We start from the raw sequence: 26,466 nt of genomic DNA on the forward strand, positions 1-26,466 counted from the left end.
GCTGCTAAGACAAATTGTTGTACTGAAGGAAGGAGGATGCTCTTTGTCATGGAGTATTGCTTCTGATTCTTAATAAAATCACTAGTGGGGGTGAGATGAAGCATGAAACAGGGCAGTGATGGCACAAAATGAGGAAACTGTGACAGCAAATGTTATCCCCTGGTGAAAATGGAAAACCTATATTACAAGCCAGCATGAACGTTTTTTCTGGTTGGGTTTTTAGATGCTAGGCATTCATATACTGAAGCCTGACATGCTAATACTGCTACCATTAAAATCTTGTAAATTGTTGGGTGCTTGGAAGGTAATTGGATTACACTCTGTGAGGGTAATACTAAAATTCAGCATATGGAAGAGCAAACGAGGATACTATCCATCAAAGGTTTCTTTGGGTTTTATAGAACTATCACTGTGTCCATGTAATACCAGTGCCTTTGTTTTAACTTTACTGGGGCTGGGATTTGCACTGCTGAGAGAAAAACTAATTGTAAAGAAACCTGATCCTAAGTGTTGAAATAAATCATTAACAAAAAAAATATTGCTTTATTTGAGCTTTTCCTCTTCAAAAACCCTTTTCTCATTTTACCTTGTTTCACCTTCCCTAAATTTAATTTGGAACATCGTGTTTAAAAACAGTCTGTGCCTGAACACTTCTTGTGCAGGACCTTCCTTCCTCACTGAAAGGGTTGTCTTCTTCTGGTGTGTTGAATTGTATGGAGCGATATGAGGATGTATTGTTCTCTCTCAGGCTAGCCCTGCCTTCCTGCTGACTGAACCTGTGACTTTATAAACTATTAAAATTCCTTGGGCCTTTTGTTTTTTACATCTGTAAAACTGAGGATAAGAGAATTTCCCTAGTGCTATAAATAACCTTGATCTCAGGATATGATCTGGAAATCCTGATCCAAACACCAGTGAAGCACTTTCCTTACAAGTAATCCTTCTGATGGGGTTATTTGTGGAATATGCATTGCTTCCTGATGCTAAGGGTGCATTAACAGGAGATAATGACAGTATGCTTGCTTTTATGTTTGCTATGGAGGATGCTCAGGGGCAGTGCTGACCTTGGAGGGTGGCAGGGGAAGAGACAGTTGTTTCTTCGATGTGTACGGGAATGAATGATGTTTTAGTCCTATCACGTTCTTTAGCTCCCTCTGTGACCTAATTCAGCATCTTCTGGTATATGCGATGAAAGCACCTATCCCTGCTGATCTTGGAAAAAAGATCTGCAAAATATTCACTAGATTACCATCCCCTTTCCACTACAACTCTCTTATGTGGCTTTGACCTGGAATTAAAAGTTTTCATTTAGCACCTCGCTGCTGGGACACCCAGGACACTCTCCTGAAAAATTCAGCTGGGGTAGGGGCATGGAGGGAAGGGATTTTTCTCTGCCAGTGTAGGTTTTATAGTACTTGATAGAGCCTGTTTCCTGAGACAGTTGCTTCTCATATTTCTTATATACATAAAGGCACTCCACTGCTGGCTAAGCTTATGTACCTGTTTTTTATTTTGTTTAGAGACACTGCAAATAATATTGTGACACAAAAAGTAATATTGTGGAGCTATTTTTAAAAACTTTGTGGTGAAGATATTTTTCTAGGCTTAACAACTTGAAGGGCTTGCTGCTGCATGGGTTAGGGGGTTTTTTTTGCTTCACCACAGAATATTAATGACTATTGTCCTGAAGGTCTTTTCTGATGTGATGTTTTTCTTCTCTTTTTCACTCTGTCTCTTCAAATCAAGTGTCATTAATTTGTTCTAGCCTTCAGGGAATGGTGGGAGAAAACTAACTCCTAATAGGAGTGAGCGTGGGTGATCTTTACAGACACTAGAATTGCAAGTGTTGACAGAGCAGAAGATAGTATAGTGTCCTCGTGTGTTACCCAGAAAAAAGCTTTTTCCAAGTTTGGTTTTTTTTCCTCTGTATAAAGAAGGGAAGTTGACAACCAGACAACACAGGCAAATGTGGCCTTGATGGTTCATTTGCTGTTTCCTTTGCTGTACCTCTATGGTTAATGGTTTCATCTTCGGTTAAACAGGCCTCTTTATGAAAATACGTAATTACAGTTCTTTTAACGCCAGTTCGCTCTGGTAGTATAAACTCATCAATTCACATGCAGTGATTGAAGGGAGAGGATAGATGACAGCCTGTTATAATCATGTTAGGTAACCAGATATGAATATGAATGAGATCATGCTTCTTTTGGAAATAGAGCTGTGTTGTTCAATACACCTAGTATAACAAACATTCGTAGGAAAGCCCACTATGTTGAGTCTTGTAGTTTTGTTAGGACAAGTTACCTAGTGAGCTGTCTAAATGATTCTGACTTTAATTTGAGTAAATAATGAAGTCTGCAAGTTCCTTTAACATCTCACTTATAAACAGGAACGGAACTCTATGATGATGAAACAATGTATGTAACTTAACCACAGAGTTTGTGTCTTGAGCAGCGCTTCAGTGAGCAGCTACAAACAAAAACTTCTGAAGTTTCTTCTTTTATTTTGTACTTCTCCTTCCTTCTTGTTCTCCAAAAAATAAGGAAGAAAATTGCTCTTTCTTTAGCAATAAAAAAAAAAAAAGGCAGTGTGGAATAAAACTGTGGTATTCTGAACGTTTCATATTGCTGTGACAATATATAATGTTTCTCAGAAACACACTTGGAAACAAAGCTCATTCAAGCTGAAAGATTGCATAATCAAAGACATGTCACCCTTATATTGTGCTTAAATTTTGAGGAAGACAAGAGCCTCCTGGTTAACAGTTTAGCCCTTCAGGAACAATACAGTAGTTTTTCTTGAAGCACCTGAGAATTTCATGCATATAGCTCTTGCAGATGTTTTCCCTCAGATTTATCAGTTGTCTAAGAAAGCCCAGTCTTTGACAACTCAGCTACAAAAGTTGGTCTAGGTGTTTTTGCTTTGCCTTTATGTGTCCCCTGTTGCTTGTAAGTACTTCGTCCTCACTTGGCTTCTTCACTTAGTCCTTTGTAAGTTTTCATTGCTTCAAACTACTTCCCTGGAGAAATGGTTAGGACATACTTTTCACTGGGGCATGCAGCCTCTTTACCATCTTACTTTGTAGATCTGTGCAAAGGGCTGTCCACAAGTCAGCTCAGACACGTCCAGGTTTACATTGTCCACTCATTCCTTAGTAAGGATTTGTAAGTACCAGGTGGCCTTGAAAAACAGTAAGCTCTTGGAAGCGTTTACTCACTAATGGAATGGTAAGCAGCTAAACACTTCCAAAACATTGTACAAAACAACCTTCTGTGGGATTTACAGTCTGCATTCTGCAGTGTAACTCAATAGGGTGTTTTTCTCCCTTAGGTTTTTCAGTATCATGTGCTGCTTTGCTCAACCACAGTCTCCTGGTTCTCAGTGCAAAAACATCCCTAGCTCAGTGATTGTAAAGAACAAGTTGTCAAGTGATGGATATTATTCCCTACACAGTGGTTTAAAAGGTGTTTTTTCTTCATTGTTTTTAATTGTCATACATGTGTGAGTTTGCAGATGTTGCTTCAGAAGCTGATGAAAAGAGTGTTGCCTATCTGCTCCTAATACCTGATGGCATTTGAAGATGAGAGTATAATCTTGTGATACATGGAATGGAAATTCACTTGAAACAGTAATGGTATTTTACTATCAGACTGTAATGTTGTGCCAATTAAGTATATGATAAATGGGAAAATAAGTGCAGCATATTCAAACTGTTGCAGATAGAAAATTTGTGAATTGACAGTGTTTAATGTACTATGAATATAAATTTTGTTCTTAATAGCCAATTGGAGTAGGAAACCACACAGAATAATCTCTGGATTGAGTCTCTGTGTAGTGAAGGGCATTTAGTTATCTGAAGGAAGGTAGGTGAAAAGCATTCACAGACGTTTTATGTATGCCAATAAACACTGCACTCTAAATCACGGTTATACCACTTTGTCATCTATAAATAACTGGCAAAACCACTGCTAAGCTTTGGATTTCCTTCACTACTAGTACTACTTGAAATCAGTGGTTCCTGTTTCAATATTGCTTGTTCCTTTGACATAAATCAAAGAGAGATCCTCACAATGAAGCCATCAGAAACATAATTTTAATTTGTACTAGGATGACAAAAATATTTCTCCTGTCTCTCTTCCATGTCTAATTTCTATTTTAAAATAAAATAGTATTTTATAGACACTTATATTCTGGTGCTATAGGTTAAGATGGTTTAGTGGGTCAAAGTAGTCATCATAACAAGTAAGAAAAGCTGCTTAGAAATGTGATTTCTCAGTAATTACAGGGGCAGTCCTGTGAAGTTGAATCTTGTGGTGGGGCCCATGTCTTCCCTGAAAACTTCCTCAACTGGGATAAATTTCCAAGGAGTCCACAAATAACCAGTGTTTCTTAAGCTTTCCGATTTTGCCAACAGTTAATTTGTTGAAGATCAGGACATCAGCTTTAAATAGCTTAAAACATCGGTTTACGACTGTGTTGTGCAGTTCTAGGGCTTGCTGTCTTGAGAGGTTAGGTATGCTATTGGAAGGCTCAGATAGACAAATTCTTGAGCAACAAGTTTGGTGCCTGAACTGATCCCTGAAAATAGTAAGCAAGTGGAAATGCTGTTTTGTTGATGATCAGCAGCAATTTAAGAAAATAAAGGAAGTTGAAAAGCTCTGGGTAAATTAAGCAGAGCAGTCTTTTTAGGGGAGAAAAAATTGCTGTCAGATTACTTTGTTATCATAAATGGATGAGTGTAAAAAGGCTATGATTTGATGTCACTTTGGGGGAATCAGTGATACTGGAAAATACTTGAATTCCTCCTCTTGTATGTTTTTTTGTACAAACACAGTAGCTTTTACTGTTCATCTCACACACGTACAAACCATGTCTTATGTTCCCTTTGTCCATAGTTTAAATCCATAATATGTTGATCCTGGAGATCTTCATTAAGAATTGCATTTCCTGCTTCACTGTGCTGGGCATTATTTTGTTGTTATTTGATGAAAAAACATTCATATCTCTTTGCATGTGTTGTTCAACAGCAAGTGCTCCAGTACCAAAAAAGGGCCTGTCCAAGTATAAAAAAATAGGACTTGCCTGGCAAAATTGACCAGAGTGACAGATCCAGTGGCAATGCTTGTAAAAGAGTAAACCTGACTATTTAATAACTAGTGTGCTTTTAAGTTTTTCTTTCTGTAGCAGGAAGGAGGAAGGTAGTGGACTTAGTTTTGTAGAAGCAGCATGGAGTGGATATGGAGCCTCTCCTATGGGCTCTTGGGACAGTGCTGCATGGTTCTTTGTTAGTGAACACAAGATGGGAAGACTATGACAGAGTTATTGGCTGGTGGATGTTTTGGAATGAATGGAAATATAATGCTGGATCTCTTCTGTCCCCACCTAATGAAAGATAAAGAATCGGATTCACCTTCCAGGGAAGTCTTCCAGATTTGAGGTTCATAAGAATTTAGAACTGGAAAAGAAAGGTGACAGAACTATAGCATTAGAAACAGTTGCTTTCAAACTACAAATGGAGCACAGTACTGTATGCAGGCAAAATTGCCCTTTAATTTACTTGTAAATAAGGCTGTTCATCAGAATGTGAGTTTTACACTGCAAGGATGTTTCAAGTTTATATGTGCAGACCTGGAAAGTGTGAAATCCTTAAGATATACCATGCTATTCCAGGCAAAATACTGATTGGATTAACTGTATGTAACTGTAGTTTTTCAGTAGGAGTTCTGAGATCTTACCATAATAAATTGAATCTCAATGCTAACTCTTAATTTTGAGTATCTTCCTCCCACTGCTTTTACCTGCTGATTATATGCTTCTCTTTTGGAATGACTTCAATTGGCAAGGTTGGCTTTGGGGGCTGGGCTTTTCAGCTTTCCATCTCAGGTTGGGGTTTTTTTGTCGTGGTGTTGGGTTTGTTTGTTTGTTTGTTTTTTCCTGGATACATTTCTGCATCTACTGCCAAGTTTAAAAGAAGTAGGCTGCTCTGTGCAAAGTGCCTGGAATATCAATCTAGTATCAATTCTCAAGACCAATTCAGAATTTTGCAAGTCATGGGATTGCAGAACTCTGCACTTTTTATTTCTGTCTTCTTCACTGATTTGCTCACTGCTTTTCTGACTTGTGACAAATCCATGGACATACAGCTACTTGGAGAAAGCTTTCTGGTTTCTCTGTAAAGGCCTCAATATATTTACCTGTTCACACATCTGCATACCAAAAAAAAAAAAAAGTCTAGTTTCTTTGTGCTTTAAGTGAAAGTACAAAAGTTAAATCCATTTAAAAATCTTTCAGTCTTGTTCAACTTCAGGCTTTTGCAGTTGGAGCAAATGGGGGCGGGCGATAATTGGTAGAGCTGTACAGTTACATAACTAAAAGCTTTTCTGCTGGAAGTTAGGAGAGCAGATTGCCTGGCCATCAATATGCGACACGTGTTTTTAATCTTCCCACAGTGTCCATGCAGAGGAGTACAGTCAAGAAGTTTGGTAGATTAATGTGTTCAAATAAAAGTGTTATTGAAAAATTCCTTTTGGGATACAGATTTTTTTTTTTTTAAGAGAAACAGTGGTGGTGTTATACCACTCGAGGATTTAAATAGTATTTATTTTGCATAATTAATGGCAGATATTATTTTTAGGTAGAAATTGTAACTGTTGATGGCTTTTAGCATGAAAGTTGTCATCTGAAACTCACAGTTGGGAGTCAACTTGGAAAAAGATCATACAATGTAGCACAGTGGTGATAAGATAAAATATGCTATTTTATGGGGAAAATATCATGTTACTATCACAGCAGAATGATCAGCTAGCAAGCAATCGTGAATACTATCACCAATTTCACATAAATATTCATGAAAGGGTGATTGGGACATCGGTGGGATTTTTCTGTATTCAGGGGGTGGGTGGTTGCTTGGTTTTGGTTTGGATGGGGGTTGGTTTTGTATTTATTTTTTTTTGATGGAATGACACTATATAGGTGCTATTATTAGTGTATACATTTAGAGAAAAGGGATACGAGTAAAAAGTATAATGCGACACTGGACTGAAATGTGACACTTTTTGCACTGTGAGTTTGTTGGTTTTGGTGTTACAGCTGTTGTATATAGTCCTTTTGTATCTATGTGGAGGTGTGACTTCATGCTTCTCCATGGCGCGTGAAAAATGTGAAGTTTGCCTATCCGTGATGGAACAAGACCATTACATCAGAGAGACCATCTGAATTCTACTGAAGCTGGGCTGCTGTTGCCAGGCTATCTTGTATCCTTGGTTTTCTTCAGTTACTTCATAATCACCCTCAGAGTTTGAAAATCAAATTTTTTTTTTGAGTCACTAAAGGGAAAACCAGTCTAAACTGACCTCAGTAAGTCAGAACTGTTAACATCTTCTTTGTTAAGAATCATTGCCATAAAAGTCCCAGGCTTGGCCCTAAACAGGGTATGTGTGTGGGAAGTTCTCCTACTCTCTTGGGTAGAAGAAACAAAGCAAGGCAAAACAAAGCAGGTTTTGACACAGCACTTTTGGTTAGGCTTCCATGGGGTTCTCCAAATGCCTTGCCTACCCTCCTGCAGATGCTTGAAATCACCCACCAGGGAGTTTGCAATTTCACAAGATAACCAAGCCAAGGTCTTGCCCTTAAGGCACAGACAGAGGCATCCCCGCTTAGCCTGGGCTGTGTGTCACTTGTGCTTGGTCTGTCACGTTTATTGGGGTTACTCTTTCTAGGGAAGCTCCCTGTTAGATTGACTTTACTGCAGTGAAGTAGAACAAATCACAATTATATGAGGTTAAATAAAGGGGTAGAGGTTAAAACATGAAACACCAGTGTCCTCTTGTGTAAGACATGCTTTGGGAAAGCAAGCAGACTGTTTTTCTGTACAGAAACCAGAAGTCAGAAGTGTGTCGGTTTAACCAGTGGCATACACAGGACAGGCATGCTTTGCGTTTTATGGAAAGCCTGTTGGGGTTCCTCTAGGTTTAAGACTAGGAAAAATAGAAGAGTAATGTTAAAAGAAAGAGTAATCTTGCTTGAACATGTTCTCTCTTTCAGGGCAGTATTGTGTGCTCTGGTCGGCAGTAGGAGGAACAGACAGATACCTGTGAAAATAATTATAGGCTAGATTTACCTGATGGCTCTCCTTTAATTATTTGGTAGCCTTTTGCATGCACATATATGGATGTACATCATAGAAAAGCAACTTCTGCTGAGCACTTCTGCTGGTGCTCACTAGTTGTTTAACTAGTGAATGATGCACAAAATTGCAGTAACACATTTCTTATAACACAATGACTTTGGAATGTGTGTGCCTAAGATGATCTTTGTATGATGGATCTAAATATTGCTCCTCTTCTCTTCTAGTTTGTGGAGACATCCATGGTCAGTTCTTTGACTTGATGAAACTGTTTGAAGTGGGAGGTTCTCCTGCCAACACGCGGTACCTCTTCCTTGGGGACTACGTGGACAGAGGGTACTTCAGCATTGAAGTAAGTTTCTAATTTCTGGTTGTGGCTGCAAAACTGCTTGCAGCCTACTATGTGTATGTAGCATCGTAACTAGTTCAGGAATACTGAGGCTCTTTATAAATACCAAGTTCATTTTGCTGGTGGTGTTTTTATAAAGGTTGCTTGGAATCCAGCCAAATCCCGCTATATCTCTGCTGGAAAGCTGACATAGAATGGACCTTGGTGCTAACTAGCTGCCATCCAAATATAGCAGAGAAGACAAGTCACTCTGCAGCTTGCACAAGCTAAATAGGACGAATAGACGTGAGGTATTAGAAAAGAGACATAACAGAAAAACTAAACGAACAACCCATAGTTTAGTTTGACTGGTGGGTTTATTTGATCTGAGTTTCCTTGATGTGAAATTTTATGAAAATTGAAGGACTGGATGGGAAGTAAATGGACAAAAGGGCAGCACGTAACATGCTGTGCTGAAGAGAATAAGTTCTGTTTTGATATGGCATGAAGGAGTGCATGATCTCTGGCTTTTGAGGCAGCACTTGAATCCACAGAGAAGAAGTGATGCATGAGCGCCCAGTTGGTGGTGCCGAGACCTGGTGCAGACTCCAGCGTCAGGTTGTAGAATACAGAGGTCAAATGACATCATCTTTAGATGGCTAGTGAAAGAAACAGTGTCCTGTCTAACCTGTCCACCTTTGACTAGAAGTGAGTCAAATACCAAGTAGAAATCCTTTGTTCCAGTGCTCATAAAACAAACTAGATTTTTTCTGCTGTTCAGTGTTACTGCTTGATTTTTCAGACTGACAGACGAGGTGCACAACTATTGAGTAAAATCTGATCTGGATTTGTTTGTCTAGGTCAAATCTGATCTAGTCATTGAGCGGTCAGTCAGAAACCCTTGCAGCAGCTTTTGAGCTACAGCTTGACTGCTTTTGCTGAAAAGTTCAAACTTGAACTCCCTCTGTGTCAAGGGAGAATGCCCATTATCTGTTGGAAGCAATATAGATCATATGATACATGTCTGTGTGTCTGATAGATAAGATGGCATCATGTGAGAACAAATATACTGCTGTTTCATTCTACGTACTATGTCTTAGTACACTGTTGCCATACTGATATAAAAATATATAATACCAAGCAGCTAAGTTGTTTATAATGTGTAAAACGGATCAGTGCGTTATCTTGCCAGTGTTATATTAATAGTTTGAAGTTTCTTAAAAATAAAATACAGTAAAACTACTTCTGCTTTATTAGTTAATTTTAAAACTAATTTCAAATGTTAACAGAATCTTTTGGCACATCTTGCAAATAGAAATATCCTATTCAAAGTACAAATGCTCTAAAAACTTTAGAATTGCAAGGTTTTTTCACTCACCTGCCAGAAATCAATATAGTCAGGATTTAGACTCATACTGAAGTCAGCACTTTGATCATGATTTTTTTTGAGCTTGAGTTCATGATTTTCTTAAGAACTGATCCACAGTGAACTGTGAGCTAAGTTGTTGTTGTGGATTACCATACTGGATCACTTGGGGAAGGTTGGGAATGAGTGGAGAGGGAGCTTCACAGACTGAAACCATCGTGCAACTCAGTCTTGAACTGCCATTTTTCAATTGTGATAACCTCATTCATATCTCCTGTAGACTTCGACTGAATCAAGTTGTATCCAGAAGAGGAAAGTTTTGTCTTCATTTCTATGTATATATGCCTTTAATATAACAGAACAATGGATTTGATTCGGCTTTCAAGTACTTGTCTGACAGTCTACCAAAATTTGTTCCAGGGCTATTACCAGTTAAAGACAATAGCAAGCCATATAAAACAAAGAAAAAAGCTCATGCATAGGGAATAAGCCCCTAAAAATTCTTCATTTAGCAACCTATGCATATGTACTTAGCAAATTGTATTCTGAATTCAGTTTTTCCGTTCTGGAACACAACTTTTTCACTAGAAGCATTACTGGCTTCTACCAGTGCCGAAAAATATCTCAGCTGTCATTTATATTATTTCTTTTTATGTAAGGTTCTCAAATAACTTTTTTTTTTTTTTGGTCACATAACTGATTTTCCCCACCTGTCACCTTGATTAAAGAATGCCTTTGAAAGGAAAGGCAGGTTTCTGTTTCATAAGTGTATTTGGATGTAGAGCTGTGCATTCAGGCATGAACTCAGGACAATAAGTAGTGACAAGGAAAGGAAAGTTGTGAAGAATGCAGCTTGGTATTTAGAGGGGAAGGATGCTTTTGGTGGAGAGGGGGACCTGAGTACATATATCAGGCACCAGCTCTTGCCAGTACTTTGTGCTGGAGAAGTCACGGTGGTAAACAGCCTTAGCCTGGCCTTGATGCATATTTCTACCACACCATAGTGATCTTTCTTCCATCGATCTGTTGACTCCCCCTTCTGCTATGTACATGAGACTATTGCACTTCTGGGGTCTTTCCAAAAGAATTAAATAGCTAATCCAAGGTACTAATCACGAGTAATGTAAGCTTTAAAAAAATTTCCCCTTGATTGCCGTGTGATACCTAGCGTAAAAGTGACACCATTGAGCTTAGACCTAGCTGAGTTCTGATAGTGGGCGAGATAATCCTTCTCTGTGGGCTGCAAAGCATTTGTGATTCTTCTGGATGAAAGGTACTACATAATGCAAGCTATTATCATTAAGAACAGAGGAAGAAATTGCATAAGGTAGGTGGAAGGCATTTGATAATACAGAGGGAAAGAAAAGTATTTGTATAAGGAACTTGGCAGAAATGTCAGTCCTTGCCCTGTGTAGCTTTTGATCCAAGGGCTCCATCCTTCACGTGTGTGCTCCATTTTAACTGGAGTTAGGTTTGTTGCTTGAAGAGGGGGGGTCTGTTTTATGTCTTTGAAATTAGTTCTAAGCAAGGGGTCACAGGATGAGAGACTAATAAAGAAATTACAACAGGTAAAATTAAAAAGTGTCAAATTGTAGGTAGAATGAGATGAGGTTTCTCAGCACAGATGGAATCTTTATCCCATAGCTATATTCTCTTTCCATTTGATCTTTTGTGAAAGCCTGGGCATTTCTTCACTTTAAATAACAAATTTCTGCAATCTGATGTGGTGTGTTTGTTTCCTTGGTTGTATAACTGATAACATTTTCCTGTTGTGCTTGCACTCTGCCAGGGGTTTTACTCCAGAGTAGAAAACCCTCAGTTCTCACGTTCAAACAAGTTTTATGGTCATAGAGAGTAAAAACCTAAATGATCAAAACAGAGGACTATTTTTAAATCCAAAGAATAGTTAGAGCATAAGTGGTTGTGCAGGAAGGAGTTGTAAGGAAGAATGACTAATCTCTACCTGAGTCTGAAAACTCTCTTTTGAAAGGCAGACATAAATGCTGTTCAGTGTAAGGAGTAGTATACATACAGACTGTTTTTCATCACAGTCTTAGAAAAATTAGGGTAAATACCAACTGTAATGTATTAATAACATTGTGTAAATGAACTCTTGGAATTATTTTCTTTCTCAATCCCATAGAACAACATACAGGCTTAAATGTCAATTGATTATCATAAGGTACATAGTCATAATTTTTGACAGAGCAAAGTTAAGATATGGAGAATTAAACCAATGTTCAAAATGAACAAAACTGGAGTTATGTTTTAGGGTTCAAAACATGGACACATCTTCATTTCCAGAATGCAAAGACTGAAATTCCAGGAGGTGAAACCAGTTTTGTGGTATTTTCAGCAAGAACAAAGTGAGGGGTTTGGCATGAGTCTGGAATTTGACCATTGGACCTTGCACCAATTGAAAAAGCATCTGGTACTTTAGATGCTTCTGAACTCAGTGAACTGCTAGAAATTATTAACTAGTCTCTCTCAAGAAAAGAATTGCATATAAATAAATTCATATTAATAAACTGCAGATGAAGTTAATGCTGGTGGAATTGTGTGTTTGTTATCTCTCAAGTCTCTGCACTTTCTAGGAAGAACAAACACCTTTCAGTTTCCTCCATTGCTTTAGTGTGTTAATTTTTTCCAGTAAATATCTTGATTTAATGTACTTTGGGCTGGTCAGAAACAATTCACTGGTGAAGTCAATAGGTTTTTCACTTCTCTCAGAGCAAAGAAATTTCCTGGACTTTAATTATCCTAAATTTTGTTGCCCTTTTCTTCTGTATACCAGTAGCAAATATGTTTCTCTGTAGCAAGAATTTCCATCTTCTAAGATCTTATATTTTTGCATGGCGGTGCTCCTCAGAGCTGTGAATATTCACTAATTCAGTAAATTCAGATTATTTTTATACATATTAGATTCCCAGACGGGAACATCTGTGTGTCAGGGCCATCCTCACAGCTTGCCTGGTCCTGTGCCAGCTGTTCTCAGAGTGAGTTACCAGCATACCAAGAACCCCTTTTGGCTGCAGGGAGAGAATATGGGATGGCACGATTTCCCCTGCACTGCTTGCATCTCTGCATGGGATCCATCTTCTCAGAGAACAACTGGGGCCAAGGCACGAGGTCTAAAGAGGAGAGTTAGAAGCCAGCACTTGGATACCTGTTTAGAAAGTACTAGGCATAAGAATGAGAGGGATATTTAAGAAAAAGAATTTCCTAGTCATTTTTTGGTTTAAAAGAGATTCTTCTTTTTTGATATTTTGAGGTACTTTTAAAGGCTGAAATGGGAGTAATGTGGTCTAAACATTAGAAAAGTGTATAAGCTGAGTAGCAGTGTTTGGCAGATGATCACTTCTAATAAAATCATCTAGGAGACTAGCTAGGAGAGAGTCATGCAATAATTGAAGTCTGAAGGTGCTGAAGTACCATGCATGGGTCAAGACGAGATCCCCAAGTAGCTTGGGAATATTCAACAGATGTTTGTAAAAAAATAAACAGAAATTATCAGAATGAAATCCTTGAACATTTTGGAAACAGCTGAGACCTTGACCATGAAGAATGAATTCACTGTTCCTCCACACAAAGTCTATTTCCACAGCATTAGCCTTTTAATTTTTAAATATGCAGCCTGTATGTACAAGAGCACTGGTTTTAGAAACACAGAAAAACTCGATAAATAAAAGAGCAGGATGAAATGCCCTGGAAGTTGTGGGGAAAAAAGAATGAAACCCTAGTTGTAATGAAGATAATACATTTTTTATTTTCAATAATGTTCAGAATTTTCTTTCTCTGTGCTCAAGGGATAATAGTTCAGAAATGGCAATAAGTTGCATCTTGTGTGAGTATTCTGGTTACAGATGCAATGTATCTTTATTTGTCTCTGAAATAGCTGTAATAAATAGTCACACCAGTAGTGTGAATGCAGTTATGTGTGTAAAAAGGTACTTGGTTTCCATTGGGATAGTTACACCATTTTAGAAAGCTGCATCTGTATTCGGTAGTGTGATGGTATCGTTATTTCAGTGCATTTAAAGTAATACAATTTTCATGTTTAGATGAAATGTGTGTTCAGAGAGTGAAGGAGCTGTGCCAGTGTACTGCTAGACAGGTCACAGAGCATCAGTAGAGGCCTTAGCAATGTGTGGGTCAAACTATCCTTTCGAGTACGAATTACCTCACCCTTATTCACACTTAATTCATCTCTTGGGGGAAGCCCAATGCTGTCAGTCATTCGGAGGGAGAGTTCATCCTTTGTTTCCCATACAAAGCCACACAACTAAAAGAATGAACTGCATCTCTTTCTTCCTATCACGACCAGTGCAAGAGCACCCAGAAGCAAGCACTGTGTTACAGGTGGTGCTGTGGTTGCATTTGAGTGGCAGTGGTGACGATTTCTCAAGGCTCCTTGTTTTAAGGAGATAAACATAAGATGTGTGGAAGAGCTCTGGGGCTTTTGGTTTTCCTTTTCAGGACAGGCTGAGATGTCAAACTGTGCAAAGGCTCAAATTCAACATGCAACAGTGGAGTTAAATCCCAAGTCCTTTTTGAAAATAGGTACCTTTGGCTTACACAGTGCTTAACTGCACAGACCTTTTCTTTCCTGATGATGAGGCTGCCAGAACCTCAGCAGGAAAACAGCTTGACTATAGGAGCTGGGAGGTGGACAGATTACCTCTTTGCTACAAATTTAACATATCTGCTATTTCAACAGCTGAAAGACTCTAAACAAGTAAGCAGTGATTCAGCTTGAGGGCTGGCGTTAAGAGATGTAACTTTTTTTACAAAATATAGTTGTTTTGATAGAATGGAAAGAAACGGGCCAGAAATACCTTAGAGATGTCCACATCACAAGGTCTCTGCTGTACATTTTGCACTGAGTTACAGCAGAGGTGATGTGTGGTATGTTCTTAATGAAAAAGTTGAAGAGGAAAAAAAAAAAGATATTTTAAAATTTTACTGCTGGGAAGCAGCATTACCAAATAATTGAGGACTGTAAGCTCAGATTTTTGACAAGGGCAATTTATCATAACTCTTTTAACTTCAGTAAGAATTATGATAAGCAATTCACTAGTAGAAAAAAAATTAAAACCAGAATGTTTGCTCATGATATGTTGTTTGGGCATAAATTTTTTGTATGTAGATGACTGCAAGTTGAAAAGCCATGAAAATTGTTACCCTCATATTTGCTGTTCAGTTTGCATGGAAAAAACCCCAACCATCTGCTAATTAGCTCTTGTTTACTATTACAACATTAGTTCACTGGACTACTGAAAAGGGGGAAAATTAAAGGAATTATTTAAACAAAATAGGCCTTTGATATGGCACTACTGAAAACAACACAAAATGTAAATGGTGAGCTTACAGTATTTGAATAGTGGCAGGGAAACAGAACTTTCTGGACTGTATTGATTCTCTGTTATCTTCTCAGTCTGATTTTCATGAGTATTTCAAAGGAAGCACAGAAATAAAAGAAAAAATAAGTCTACGATAAGCAAATGTAGAGATCTATCCATAGAAGGTAGTCAAAAATGTCAAAAAGATAAAAATTCCATCTTTCCTGATTTTCCCTGGTTCCCAAATCTGGATGATATTTTAAGTACCTGGTGCTTGTTTTAATCTTGCCAAGGCTTTATGAAAATGAAAAACTTAGTTATGAGGGCAATGTAAACTAGCTTTTTTTTTTTAATATATGTCACTTCATCTAATCACTAATCATTGTGCTTTTCTAAAGGTGCTTTGGCAGGATTAGAAGCTCTAAGGTATCTTAGATACAACTTTAAAAGCTGGAACTCTTTTTGCATAAATGGAGGTGTCACTTTAAACTTTCTGTCTCATAGCATTTACATCAAATTTTTGCATCAGCCAGTGGATGCATCAAAGAAGTGGAAGGTTCTGGGAATTTTTGGAGGAATTAACAAGTCACCATCAGAGACAGAGAATTGCTCTATTAGTGTGGAGAAGTGCAGGTTTCCTTCCCCATTCGAGCGAAACCCTCAAAACCAAGTCTACTGGAGATTACACAGGGAGAGAAGACTTTCCCCCGGCACGCACTTTGGGATGTTTGTGGACCACAGTAGATGATTCCTTTGACCTAACAGCATAATTTCACACTGGATTACATTAGCATGATCTACCTGGCATTCTGACATCTCAGTTCCTGCAGTGGCAGTAGCGCCGGAGAGGCGCAAGACTTGGCATGAGCTGGGAGGAGGATGCATGGTGTTTTTGCTGTTTTCCCCTGCCTGTAGACCCTCTGAGTAGAACAGAAATTATGGAGAAAAAACAGACAGAGCATTCAGATGTTTACATGTAATAAATTCAAGACAAAGAGTAGTAATATAAAATCCCTGCTGCTGTGTGATTATCTATGGATAGTGTGAGTACAAACATAAAAACGTTGCATCCTTTTTTCTTTTCTTTTGTTTTTGTAAGTTGAGGACTGTGTAACAAACAAGGGAGCTGAAATCTACATGTTGAGATGATTAAAGTAATTACTCTGTTTTTCAAGACACACTGAATTGTAGAAGGGAATTCACACTGTCTAATGTAGAGGCATTACACTGACAACAATGCTTATTTTGTTCTAAGCTGAAACCGTGGTTAGAGTACCTTCTGAATTTCCAATATTGATTATTAAGCTAAATAAAATATTTTTTTTTTCCAAACAGAACAGAGGGGAGTGTTAGGAAGTAGTTGTAAATGAAAGTGGGGGTCTTTTGACACCTTTTATTTCTTGTGCAACATTTCTGCAGTTCGTGGAAAAGCTTGGAGGAAAAATTGTTCAGTCTTCTAGCTCCTGTTTTTGTGAGGCCATTGTGGTCTGTACAGTGTTCTTGCAGGTGATGGGCTCATCTCATGGGATGAGTGGATCTTATTTCCATCAGCTTTCTTGGAGCTGTGGGTTTGTTTTCAAAACAACTGTTTTAATTGGGTGGTTTAGAGAGGTTTGAGCAGAGCTTAACCTCTAAGTTTTTTTTTTTAATCTTTAAAAACATGTCTAGAAGAATTGTCATATCAAATAGAAATCTTCAGGAAAGAGAAATTTATAGTAGGAGCTTTGTAGTAACTGCATTTAATGCAAGAGCTTTTTTTTCCCCATTTATAAGTACAGAACAATGGTAAGTGAAAAATGAACAAGCATTCATGTAAAAACTCTGTAATACTGGAAGCTGAGGTATTTCCTGACGTATGGGTTAAATTGTTCTGAGGCAACTTTTCCTTAAGCCAGGAAACACCGATCTTCCGGTGAAATTGTTTCCACAGAAGGTTTCTGCCTCACCTTCCAGGTGGAGAGCACACACGTCATTTTAGAGATGCAGAGCAGTTGCTGTTTTGAGAGCTGGGGCCAGGGAGGTGACACTTAGCAAAATGGTAAAACTATCATAATATACCGATATGGATTTCATCCAATCCAGGTTGAAGTGCAGAGAAGTGCTTGCATGCAGTGTATGAAGAATAAAGTTAATTGGTTGAAAATAAATTATTTTTCTTTTTTGTTTCTGATTCACAGTGTGTGCTGTACTTGTGGGCCTTGAAAATCCTTTACCCAAAAACACTGTTTTTACTTCGTGGGAATCATGAATGTAGACATTTAACAGAGTATTTCACATTTAAGCAAGAATGTAAGTCTACCTCGATCTTTTTCCTCTTAACTCCTTTTTCAACAACTTAATTTCGTGTTTTATGAGTCTTTGATACTGCTTCGCCATCAGTAATTTTTCATGTACTTTTCATATTAACTGTCATTAATTTTAAATTGCAATTAGTGTTCCCTGAGAGGGCAGTCATCTCTCAGTGGTGTGGAAAGGAAGGGGTCAGACCCTCACAGAACAGGTGGTGACCGACCTGTTTGTACCATCAGTACAAACTCGAGGGTTTCCTCGAGTAGGTATCGAGACACTTCAGCTTGTCAACCTGGCCTGGGAAGCATCCTGTGGCTGCTGTGGGGCTATCTGGGCCTGGATGCTCTCGGCAAACTGTGCTGCTGCTGAGAGTTTGCTGCCCCACGCAGTAGCCTGGCAGCAAAACCTGCTGGCATGCAGCTCTGGCACCTCTGGGACAGATCCCTGATCACTAGGGAAGGAGGTGGCATCTCACTGCACTTCGTCTGCAGCAGGAAAAAAATGCAAGGAGATTTATTTTGTTTTTTCTTTTTCCTTTAAGTATGACATTTTCACATTTACCCTGTAAGTTAGCTTAAACTTTTCAGTATGCTCTTTTTATATTAATTCCTTTCCGTGTTGCAAGAAAGGATGCAATGACACATAAAAGCTCATTAGGTGTAGACCTTCACCTGCACAATGAAGCTTTTATTTTTTCCTGTGGCACTGTAAGCTAAAGCTATTGCCACAAGTCTGTGTTTTGTTTTTAACGTCAGGGATAAAGGAAATGTTAATTGGCTCAAAGGCTTCATGGTTTACTGAGTTTAGTATGCATATTGGTAAATTAACATTTCAGCTTCTGTGTACCACCTCATGCATTTAATAATGGCATTTCTATAGATAATTAATTTTAAGGGACTGGGCTAAAATTCTGTCTACTTCAGAGAGTATACTGAGTGATAATGTAATAGATGATAACCATTCAGCAGATGTTTTAAGGCTTACTGTAGAGATTTCATGGCAGACTATAATGGTATATTAAATTGTTTATTTACAGATTTTTAGAAAAATTATAATAAGCTTGGCAGAACTTTTATTAATTTCATCTCAGAGCATGAAGAATTTTTCCAGAGGTGAATGACAATTGTTTACTGCCTGCAGTTTTTTGCATGAAGTAAACTTGGGGTACAGTCCTCAGTGCAACATAGAGTAGTGAGAGCAAAATCGAGATATTAATCATATTCTTTTTTCTTCTTAAATGTTAATGGCACTTTCTGATACCATCTTAATCTTTAAAAGGTAAAATCAAATATTCAGAACGTGTATATGATGCCTGCATGGATGCCTTTGACTGCCTTCCCTTGGCTGCTCTGATGAACCAACAATTCCTGTGTGTACATGGTGGCTTGTCTCCGGAGATCAACACCTTAGATGACATTAGAAAAGTAAGTCTTTTCAGTATTATCTATTAGCACAATGTAAGCACACCATCCAATGATTCCTTGTGCCCTGTTAGGAATTCTGCACTTTCTTGGAGAAGATATAAAAATAGCTCTAGAAAAACCTCAAACACTTAAAAGATATGAAAAGGAAGTATCATATGATTGCAATGAGTGTAATCAGTATTTGTTCTAAAATAGTCAAGACCGTCATTCTCAATAGGTCCTGCCACATTTTTAATAGTTCTGCATGTGAGTGCCTAGCAAATTGTCAAAGTGAGGCTTAGTAAGTTTGTGCTTGTGTGTACGCTTGTGTTCTGAGAATTTCTCAGAAATTTCATGAAAGTTCGGAGAACAATGTCAAACAGTTTCTTCACATAATCCAGTATTGTTACATGTTATCAAGGATTAATTTCTTTTCAGATGTTTTGTAGAAGAGATTTCAGTTGATATTTCTAAAAGGAGATATTTAAACTATTCATTTTTAGTGATTCCTGCAGGAAAAAAAATCTTGTTTCTTGTTTGCAGTTTGAGACTTGCAAACGTGGATTTATACTTCTGAGCTTTAAAGTTACTAAAAGATAATTTGTATTCTGAGGTTAGTTTGTAGTCTATTAAAAAATTAATATAGTTTAAAGAAAAAAAGAAACAAAAGAACCCCACCACAAACTTGAGCTAGTAATTACATGTTTTACTTTAAAAGCAATTAGCTTAAGATATTAACTGCGCTTTAAAAAATTACTGAATGTAGAGTTTTGTTCCTGAGGTAAAGGTTCACTATCTCAGTAAACAGAAATACTCCCTGTTAAAAATTAGCTGGCTTTGCAGCAACATAATGGCAGAGTAAAGGTGTTTAGCTCTCAGATTCTAGATTAGGTTCATTAACATCTTCACCCAACCCAGGAGATTTATTCATCTTTGGCAATCAGCAGAAATTGGGTTTGCATATTTATGAATTTTTGTTTAATTTAAATGAATCGTAATTGTATAAGCATTAATTGGAGAGGGCTGAAATAAGGTAGAAGTGTAGGTATGCTGTGAATATTTCAGGATGAGAACACGAAGGTAAAATTGTAGAGGTCTCTTATTAAAACTTCTTAACTGTGTGTTAAACATATAAAACCAATTTTTAATCTTTAGAATTTTTTGGAGGCAGGGGAAGGTCTGTTAGGTATGCTGCTGAATCATTTCTTGATCTTTCCTGGTCAGCACAGAGAATGTTTTCAACTGCAAACCTTATTCAAACATCCATCTTAACAGGGGTGTTCTTATATGGAAGAGTTCTTGGAGATAACAGGTGGTGTTTTTGTATTAAAGAGTTCTTGCAGGAGAATACTGAGTTTTATTATTTCCTGATTTTGCTATATTTTGTCTTATTTGCAGTGTGATTCTATATGATTTGAAGTTTTAAATACATACAGTCAGGCCAGAAAGGAGGTTTTAACTGCTTAATTAGGGTTAAGGCTATGAGACCAGCAAGAATGTCATGACAAGATGCTGTAATGCAGAGATACTGGCTTGATATTTAAATACAACTTTTTTCTGAAAAGGTACAGAAGTCAAAATGGTCAATAGCTACTTGCTTTGAAGTAGCTATTGTATTTTTTTCTTGAGATGTCTCACATAAATCGAGTACCATAAGGTTTGAAACATCACAAAATACAGAAATAGTATATTCTCTGCCCACTGGACTGCCTGCAAAAACCAGTAGAAAAGGGGAGGGAAAAAGCAAACAAAAATTTGTGTAGAATGGGAATCTGCTGTCTGTCCTAATTTTCAATTATGTCTGTTCCTTCTCCTCTTTGTCAATCTTAGCAAGGAATGTTTGCTGTTATTCAAAATCCATTGCTTTAAAGCTGAAAAACAGATTGCTTTGGGTCTCTTGTTTGCCTGCCCACGGAATGAAAAACAGTAATTTTGCTTCAATGTTTCTGTGATACATAGTTGAAAGAAGTTAGTATTTCTTTGTCTCCTATTTTTCTTAGTTAGATCGATTCAAGGAACCACCTGCATATGGACCTATGTGTGACATCCTGTGGTCAGACCCGTTGGAGGACTTTGGAAATGAGAAGACTCAGGAACACTTTACTCACAACACAGTCAGAGGGTGCTCGTACTTCTACAGGTGATTACTGCTTTGAATAGATTTCTGTAGGTGAACTTGTTCTGTTTTTACAGTATAAATGTCTGCTTGAACTTTGTAGCACTATTTAGGCCTTTTTTCTGCAGGCTAGCCTTGCTTTCAGATAAATCCATGCTCGTTTTATTTGCATCTCTTTCTTTAAGGCACAACTGGGGAATGCTAAATGACTTAATTTTATTCCCCAAAGCCTTGATTTTTGCTTATTTCTGTTCTTGTAAGTTAGGTAATTAATGTGTCACTTCTAAAAAGGGGTACATAACTGCATTTCTAGTTTGAAAATTAGAACTTAATTTCAAATGAAAGGTGCCGGCACTGGAAAACTGATTACCTATGTTCTGCAGGGTAAGTAAAAATTTTGATTTCACCCTCACAGGTCCTTTTTTTTCCTCTCAGTTTGATGAAACTTCTGTTTATGTTTGCGAATAATTCTTCCTAAGAAATTCAGGATTTGAATAGCGTTGTTAAATGGGACTGAATGAGCTGAAATGCAGACAAGTGCCCGTAACATTCTTGAAGAAACATGTATGGACTTAAATGCAAAGATGTAGTTCATCTTTGAAATTATTGCTTTCTATTGATTTTTGTTAGTAAAATATAACTGTGAAAACATTCCCGGAAAAAAGTAATAGTAATGGGGATAGAAAGACATCTAAAGCAAATCTGCCTATTAGTTTGTGACTATTTCAAGGAAGCTTTCTTCTCTGTTTCTTTACCATAATTGTTCTTTAATTATGGGAGTATTTATCTCACTCTGTAATGAGTCAGAAGACTGTCTCCTGTACAGCAGAGGAGAGGATTTCCTTGGGTGCTGAGGAATGTCCCACTGTCTCCTCTTTGGCAATGCACAGGGAGACCAAAGCAAGCCACAAACGGTTCCCATTTCCTGGTTCTGCCTGGATGCTGACTGCTGCCTTTGTCCATTTCCAGTGTCAGGCAGGTTGGTTTGTACGCTGAGTTCTGTGGACACCAGGCAGAAGACATCCCTATAGGGGTGCTTGAGCTGGTGATTAAGAACCTCTCAAGCATTGCTTCCATTCTCTCTTCATCATAGGATCAACCTGTGTTACCTCATGAGCAGTGGTAGTGATTACTTTGTACCTTTCTCTAATGATGTGGGGATTGTGAGGGATTTGAGTTCCTTTTTTGTTTGTTAGGTTTCTTTTTTTATGGTAGTTAAGAAAAACATACGAGGACACCAGAGTAGCAAAAGTAGCAGGGAAGGAGGTTAAATGGCAAAATGAGCAATGTATTCAGTGAAATCTTAATTAAAAACATAATTTTTGTTCAGGAGAAATGTGAAGATGCTATTGAAATGTTAAGAGGTTGTTGAACGTTTTGAAGGGAAGAAGTTCTGCTTCAGCCCATGCTAGCAACACCCAAGTCTAAGTTTTCTCAACAAACTCAGCAGAAGGAAGGAATCCAGCTCTTTTAATTGTCTTAGGAAATCTCACCTTGAACATAGCTGACCTCTAACTGTTTAGTAACATGTCAAAAGTAAATCAGTGGCTTCCAGCAGTAACCAGGTGACAGAGCCACTAGAACCAGCTTCCTTGTTGGTAGCGTTAGCAGGAAGGGAACAGATGGTTTGATGTTTAGAAATGAGTTTTCTTAGTCCTTTCTTGGAGCTGTAATTGCTGCAGTGTGGGAACAGGCTGACAACGAAGCAGTTTGCTCTGCAGCCTGGGCTGCCAGCAACCACCTTTTTGGGCAGGTCATACCGCCGCCTCCGGATCGATAACGTCTGGAAGGTGCTCGATAGATGTGTTTGGGCTCATTATGAAAGGGAGTGTCAAACTGTTGCAAACAATTGATCTGTGCAGAAATGGGCTTATGACTGAGAGAGAAAATCATTCCTTTTCCTCTCAGCAGCACCAGATATTGGAGTGTGCGTGGGACTCCCTGGCACTGTGCAAAGGGAGTGATAGTGATTTCCCCTTGTGAAAAGCCTGGCAAACATGCCTTGTGCTTAAATACAGAGCTGTGTATTTAGTGGAACCTCTTTTAGATTTTAAGTTGGGCTTTTTTCAAAGGTCTGCTTCATACAATTACCATAAAATTTCCTTTAAAATATGTATCAGTTTCCCCCAGAAAATATATCAGACCTAGTCTGTGTCCTTGCTCATGTTCAGAAAAGTACCTGTTTCAGGAGAAGAAGAAATATTTAGAAGACACCTAATTGTCAGGTCATGTGTGAGGTACATATAGCTGTGTAATGATTCAAGGAGACAACTGGCTTCGAGTCACATTATCTGAGATTATGTAAAGGCAAGTATTCTTTTTAAAAGAAGTGCCTGGTTACTCTGGAAGGTGACTAATTGCTTACCTAATGATTATACCTGGCAAAAAAAGTTATCCATCAGTATAAAGTGTCTTAATTTTCCTTGCCTTTTCTAGTTACTTACTGAGAAAAGAAACAAATTTCCCTAAACAGTCAGCTCAGCTTGTAAAAGAAGGACTGACTTATGCAGTCCTCCCTCAAGAATGTCTGTTAATAGGATGACTTTGTTTATTCTTCGATGAATAAAATGGTGCAGTAACTCTCAGGCATTTCTGTAAGAAACAGGTTGGACATCAGGAAGAATTTCTTCACAAAAGGGTGGTCAGGCATTGGAAGGGCTGCCCAGGGAGGTGATGGAGTCACCATCCTTGGACGTGTTCAAGAAACAACTGGACGTGGCCCTTAGTGCTGTGATCTAGTTGACAAAATGGTGATTCATCAAAAGTTGGACTTGATGATCTTGGAGGTCTTTTCTAACCTTTATGATTCTATGGTATTTGACTTGGCAAGATAAACTGCTATTTATCATCTTGAGAATGACTTCTTTCAGTGATTAGAAAGCTTCAAGAGGTCAGCTGGACTTTTTTTCTCTCTGAAAATAATACTGAGTTATGGAGAGACAGCCACTAAGCAGGTTTAGGCCTTTGTTGAGGTGTGGGGAAAATTCTCCCTTTTCTAAGCCATACAAGGACAGGGAATGTCATCATTTCCATGAGATTTACTGTATGGATGAAGAATTAAAATGGTCACATTTGGACAAAGTTATTACCAACATACATGGTCCTATCCATGAAAATTTATCATCCAACTTGTTTCATTTCCCTTGTGTCTAAGCTGTGGTGAAGAATGGTGAGAGTTTGGTTGTACTACTGACTTAATTAACAGTATCTTAACCCTATGCAAAGTATATTAAGGGCTTCCTATCAGGGCTAAGCACATGTGCAAGCTTAACACTTGCTTTCTGGGATCATTTATGTGATTAAGACTTGGTTAATTGCTGTTAACAAGAGCATGAGATGGCATGAGCACGGCCAAAGTCAATGGGTGACCTCAGAAGTAGAGCAGATACTCAGAAGTTGTGTGCAGGCATGGTGCTCCAGTAGCTAGGGTTTTCTTAGTGAATTGAATATCAGTTCTTAAGCAATATAAACAGCTTTATAAGCTTTGTAAAGCTGTTTGGCTGTTGACTACTTTGTTATATTTTTCCAAAGCAAAAAAAACCCAAAGGCAGAAATGGCTAGCATTGGCAAGAGTGACTAGCACTGCAGGCTCCTCTAAGAACTTCATTTGCCAGTGAATTAGCCACTGGATAACTGTGAAATGGTTCAGCCTTTCACAGGGTAGAGTAGTAATTTTAGCCCTACAAGCACATTATTTCAGTGATGTGCTTGATATGCAAGTTAAGTTTGTGAGTATGCAAAGACTAGAGAAATGTCTGCTGAAAGCTTTTGAAAACTGTAGTGTGTTTCAGCTCAGGGTGGAAGGCACAGTTGTATGAATTTTTTCTTTTTTTCAGTAGCAGCATTTTAAACAGATTCTTTTGCCCACTTTTCCACTCTTCCTTCTCCCAGGCCAGAAGGTTTTTGCTACCTTCACATTATCTGCCCAGATGTGCTGGTAGAATTGCTTGTGTGTGCTCCATCAGACCTGGGACACATCCAGTTTTAAAAGAATGACTCTGCAAAAAAGATATGTGTTTATTTGTTCTGATCCCATGCAGTTCCCTGCTCTACTTTCCAGTGCAGCTCTGCAGACAGCACAGCACTAGCAAGAAAAAGCAGGTGGAAAGGGATGTTCTGGGAGCTGCTTAAGAAGGCACAGCAACAAAAGCACTTGCCTTTGGAAACTCAAGTGTGAGGCCAATGAGCTTTGCTGAAAACCTATTTTTATATGTGCATCTAATCTTAGAGAAGCTTTTGGACTGAATTTCAACGTCCTCTTTTTAAAGAAATGTTTACACCTCCGTTTTAATGATACGATGAAGGATATGAAAAAAATTATATTAATTCCATCCAATTTTTCCGGTAGTTGGTGGAAGAACAATTTGAAAACATTTGCCATTTTGGTTCATATTAGCAAAGTATTGCTTTTCTTCCAAAACTGCGTAAGAGACCTCAGAACTAGTAAACTGTGCATGAGGCATTTTAATGAAAGAAGGATGTCAAAGCAGGGAATATCACAGTTACATACTCCACGGGGAATAACATCTCTCTAGCTTAGCAGAGGGGTATTTTGTTTTCTCCGTGAGTCACCGCTCTTCCATGATTCAGCATGACACATGAAGGCAGAAGGCTGGGTCGCTCTGGAAAAGCCTGTTGCGTGGGGGATTTCTGTTTGTTTGTTTTCCCTCTTGGCCAACTGCTTTATTTCTGGCTCATCTGAATTACAATCTGGGCTCTGCAAAGCAGGGCAAGAAGAAGAGTGTTTCTGGAAGGGTAGCGAAACTAGTAGAGAAACTAGTAGGGAATTTGATTACAAGACAACCATTTTCATTAGAAAAGTTAGGAAAAAATTTCCAAGAAGAAGTCATTTCTGTTAAAGTTTGTTTCTGCTAACTTTTGCCATGGTCTCCATTTTGTTGTCATTTTGCAGGACTTCCTGCTTTTCACTTGAAGGACATGTATTTTTGTGTTGAGGAATATAGTTTAATATAAAGCAAACAGATATTAAGAAAGTGCTATATAGATAGCTATGAATACCATATGTAATAGCTACATACGGTGGAAACTTCGCTTCTCCCCAGCCTCCCCCTCAACAAAGAGCTGAAGAAAAATGCCTGTGTGTTGCTTTGCTTTTTTCAAAATAAAATATCCAGATAGACTTCTCGTGTGTTGTAGTGGTCTGGGTAATAGGACTGCTGGCACATTGCAGATCCCATCCCATTCACTTAGAAGAAAAGATGACAGGCAGGTTTGTTTTTTTTTTGGTCAATTTGCATGGAGCACTGTATGGCATCTCTTCCTTTCTAGGTGTGGGCCCTGTAGAATCAGCCAAATTCCTCAAGTAGAAGTCTATTTTCCATGGACTTATGAAGAATAAGATAATTGAGGGTTACAAAAACCCACCACTGTTGTACTTGAAATGGAAAGAAGAATGTATCATGTCTATTTAAGAGCATTTTTTACCACTTCATTATATCTTCTTTAAAAGCAGTACTTAACACTGGGTGAAAAGAATACT

The 26,466-nt window shown here is 38.2% G+C and overlaps 1 protein-coding gene across 3 annotated transcripts in view; it reads left to right on the forward strand.

Moving 5' to 3' along the window:
* PPP3CA (protein phosphatase 3 catalytic subunit alpha) overlaps positions 1-26,466 on the forward strand; it is a 184,613-nt gene that overhangs the window by 122,509 nt on the left and 35,638 nt on the right. For all 3 annotated transcript variants that reach the window (XM_018072715.2, XM_018072722.2, XM_018072729.3), the window contains exons 3-6: positions 8,353-8,477; positions 17,336-17,447; positions 18,726-18,871; positions 20,851-20,990. In XM_018072715.2, coding sequence (XP_017928204.1) covers positions 8,353-8,477; positions 17,336-17,447; positions 18,726-18,871; positions 20,851-20,990 — 523 coding nt within the window. The remainder of the gene's footprint in view (positions 1-8,352; positions 8,478-17,335; positions 17,448-18,725; positions 18,872-20,850; positions 20,991-26,466) is intronic.

This window comes from Manacus vitellinus, unplaced genomic scaffold (assembly GCF_001715985.3).
Source record: "Manacus vitellinus isolate BGI_N305 unplaced genomic scaffold, ASM171598v3 scaffold_0_pilon, whole genome shotgun sequence".
Lineage (NCBI taxonomy): Eukaryota > Metazoa > Chordata > Aves > Passeriformes > Pipridae > Manacus > Manacus vitellinus.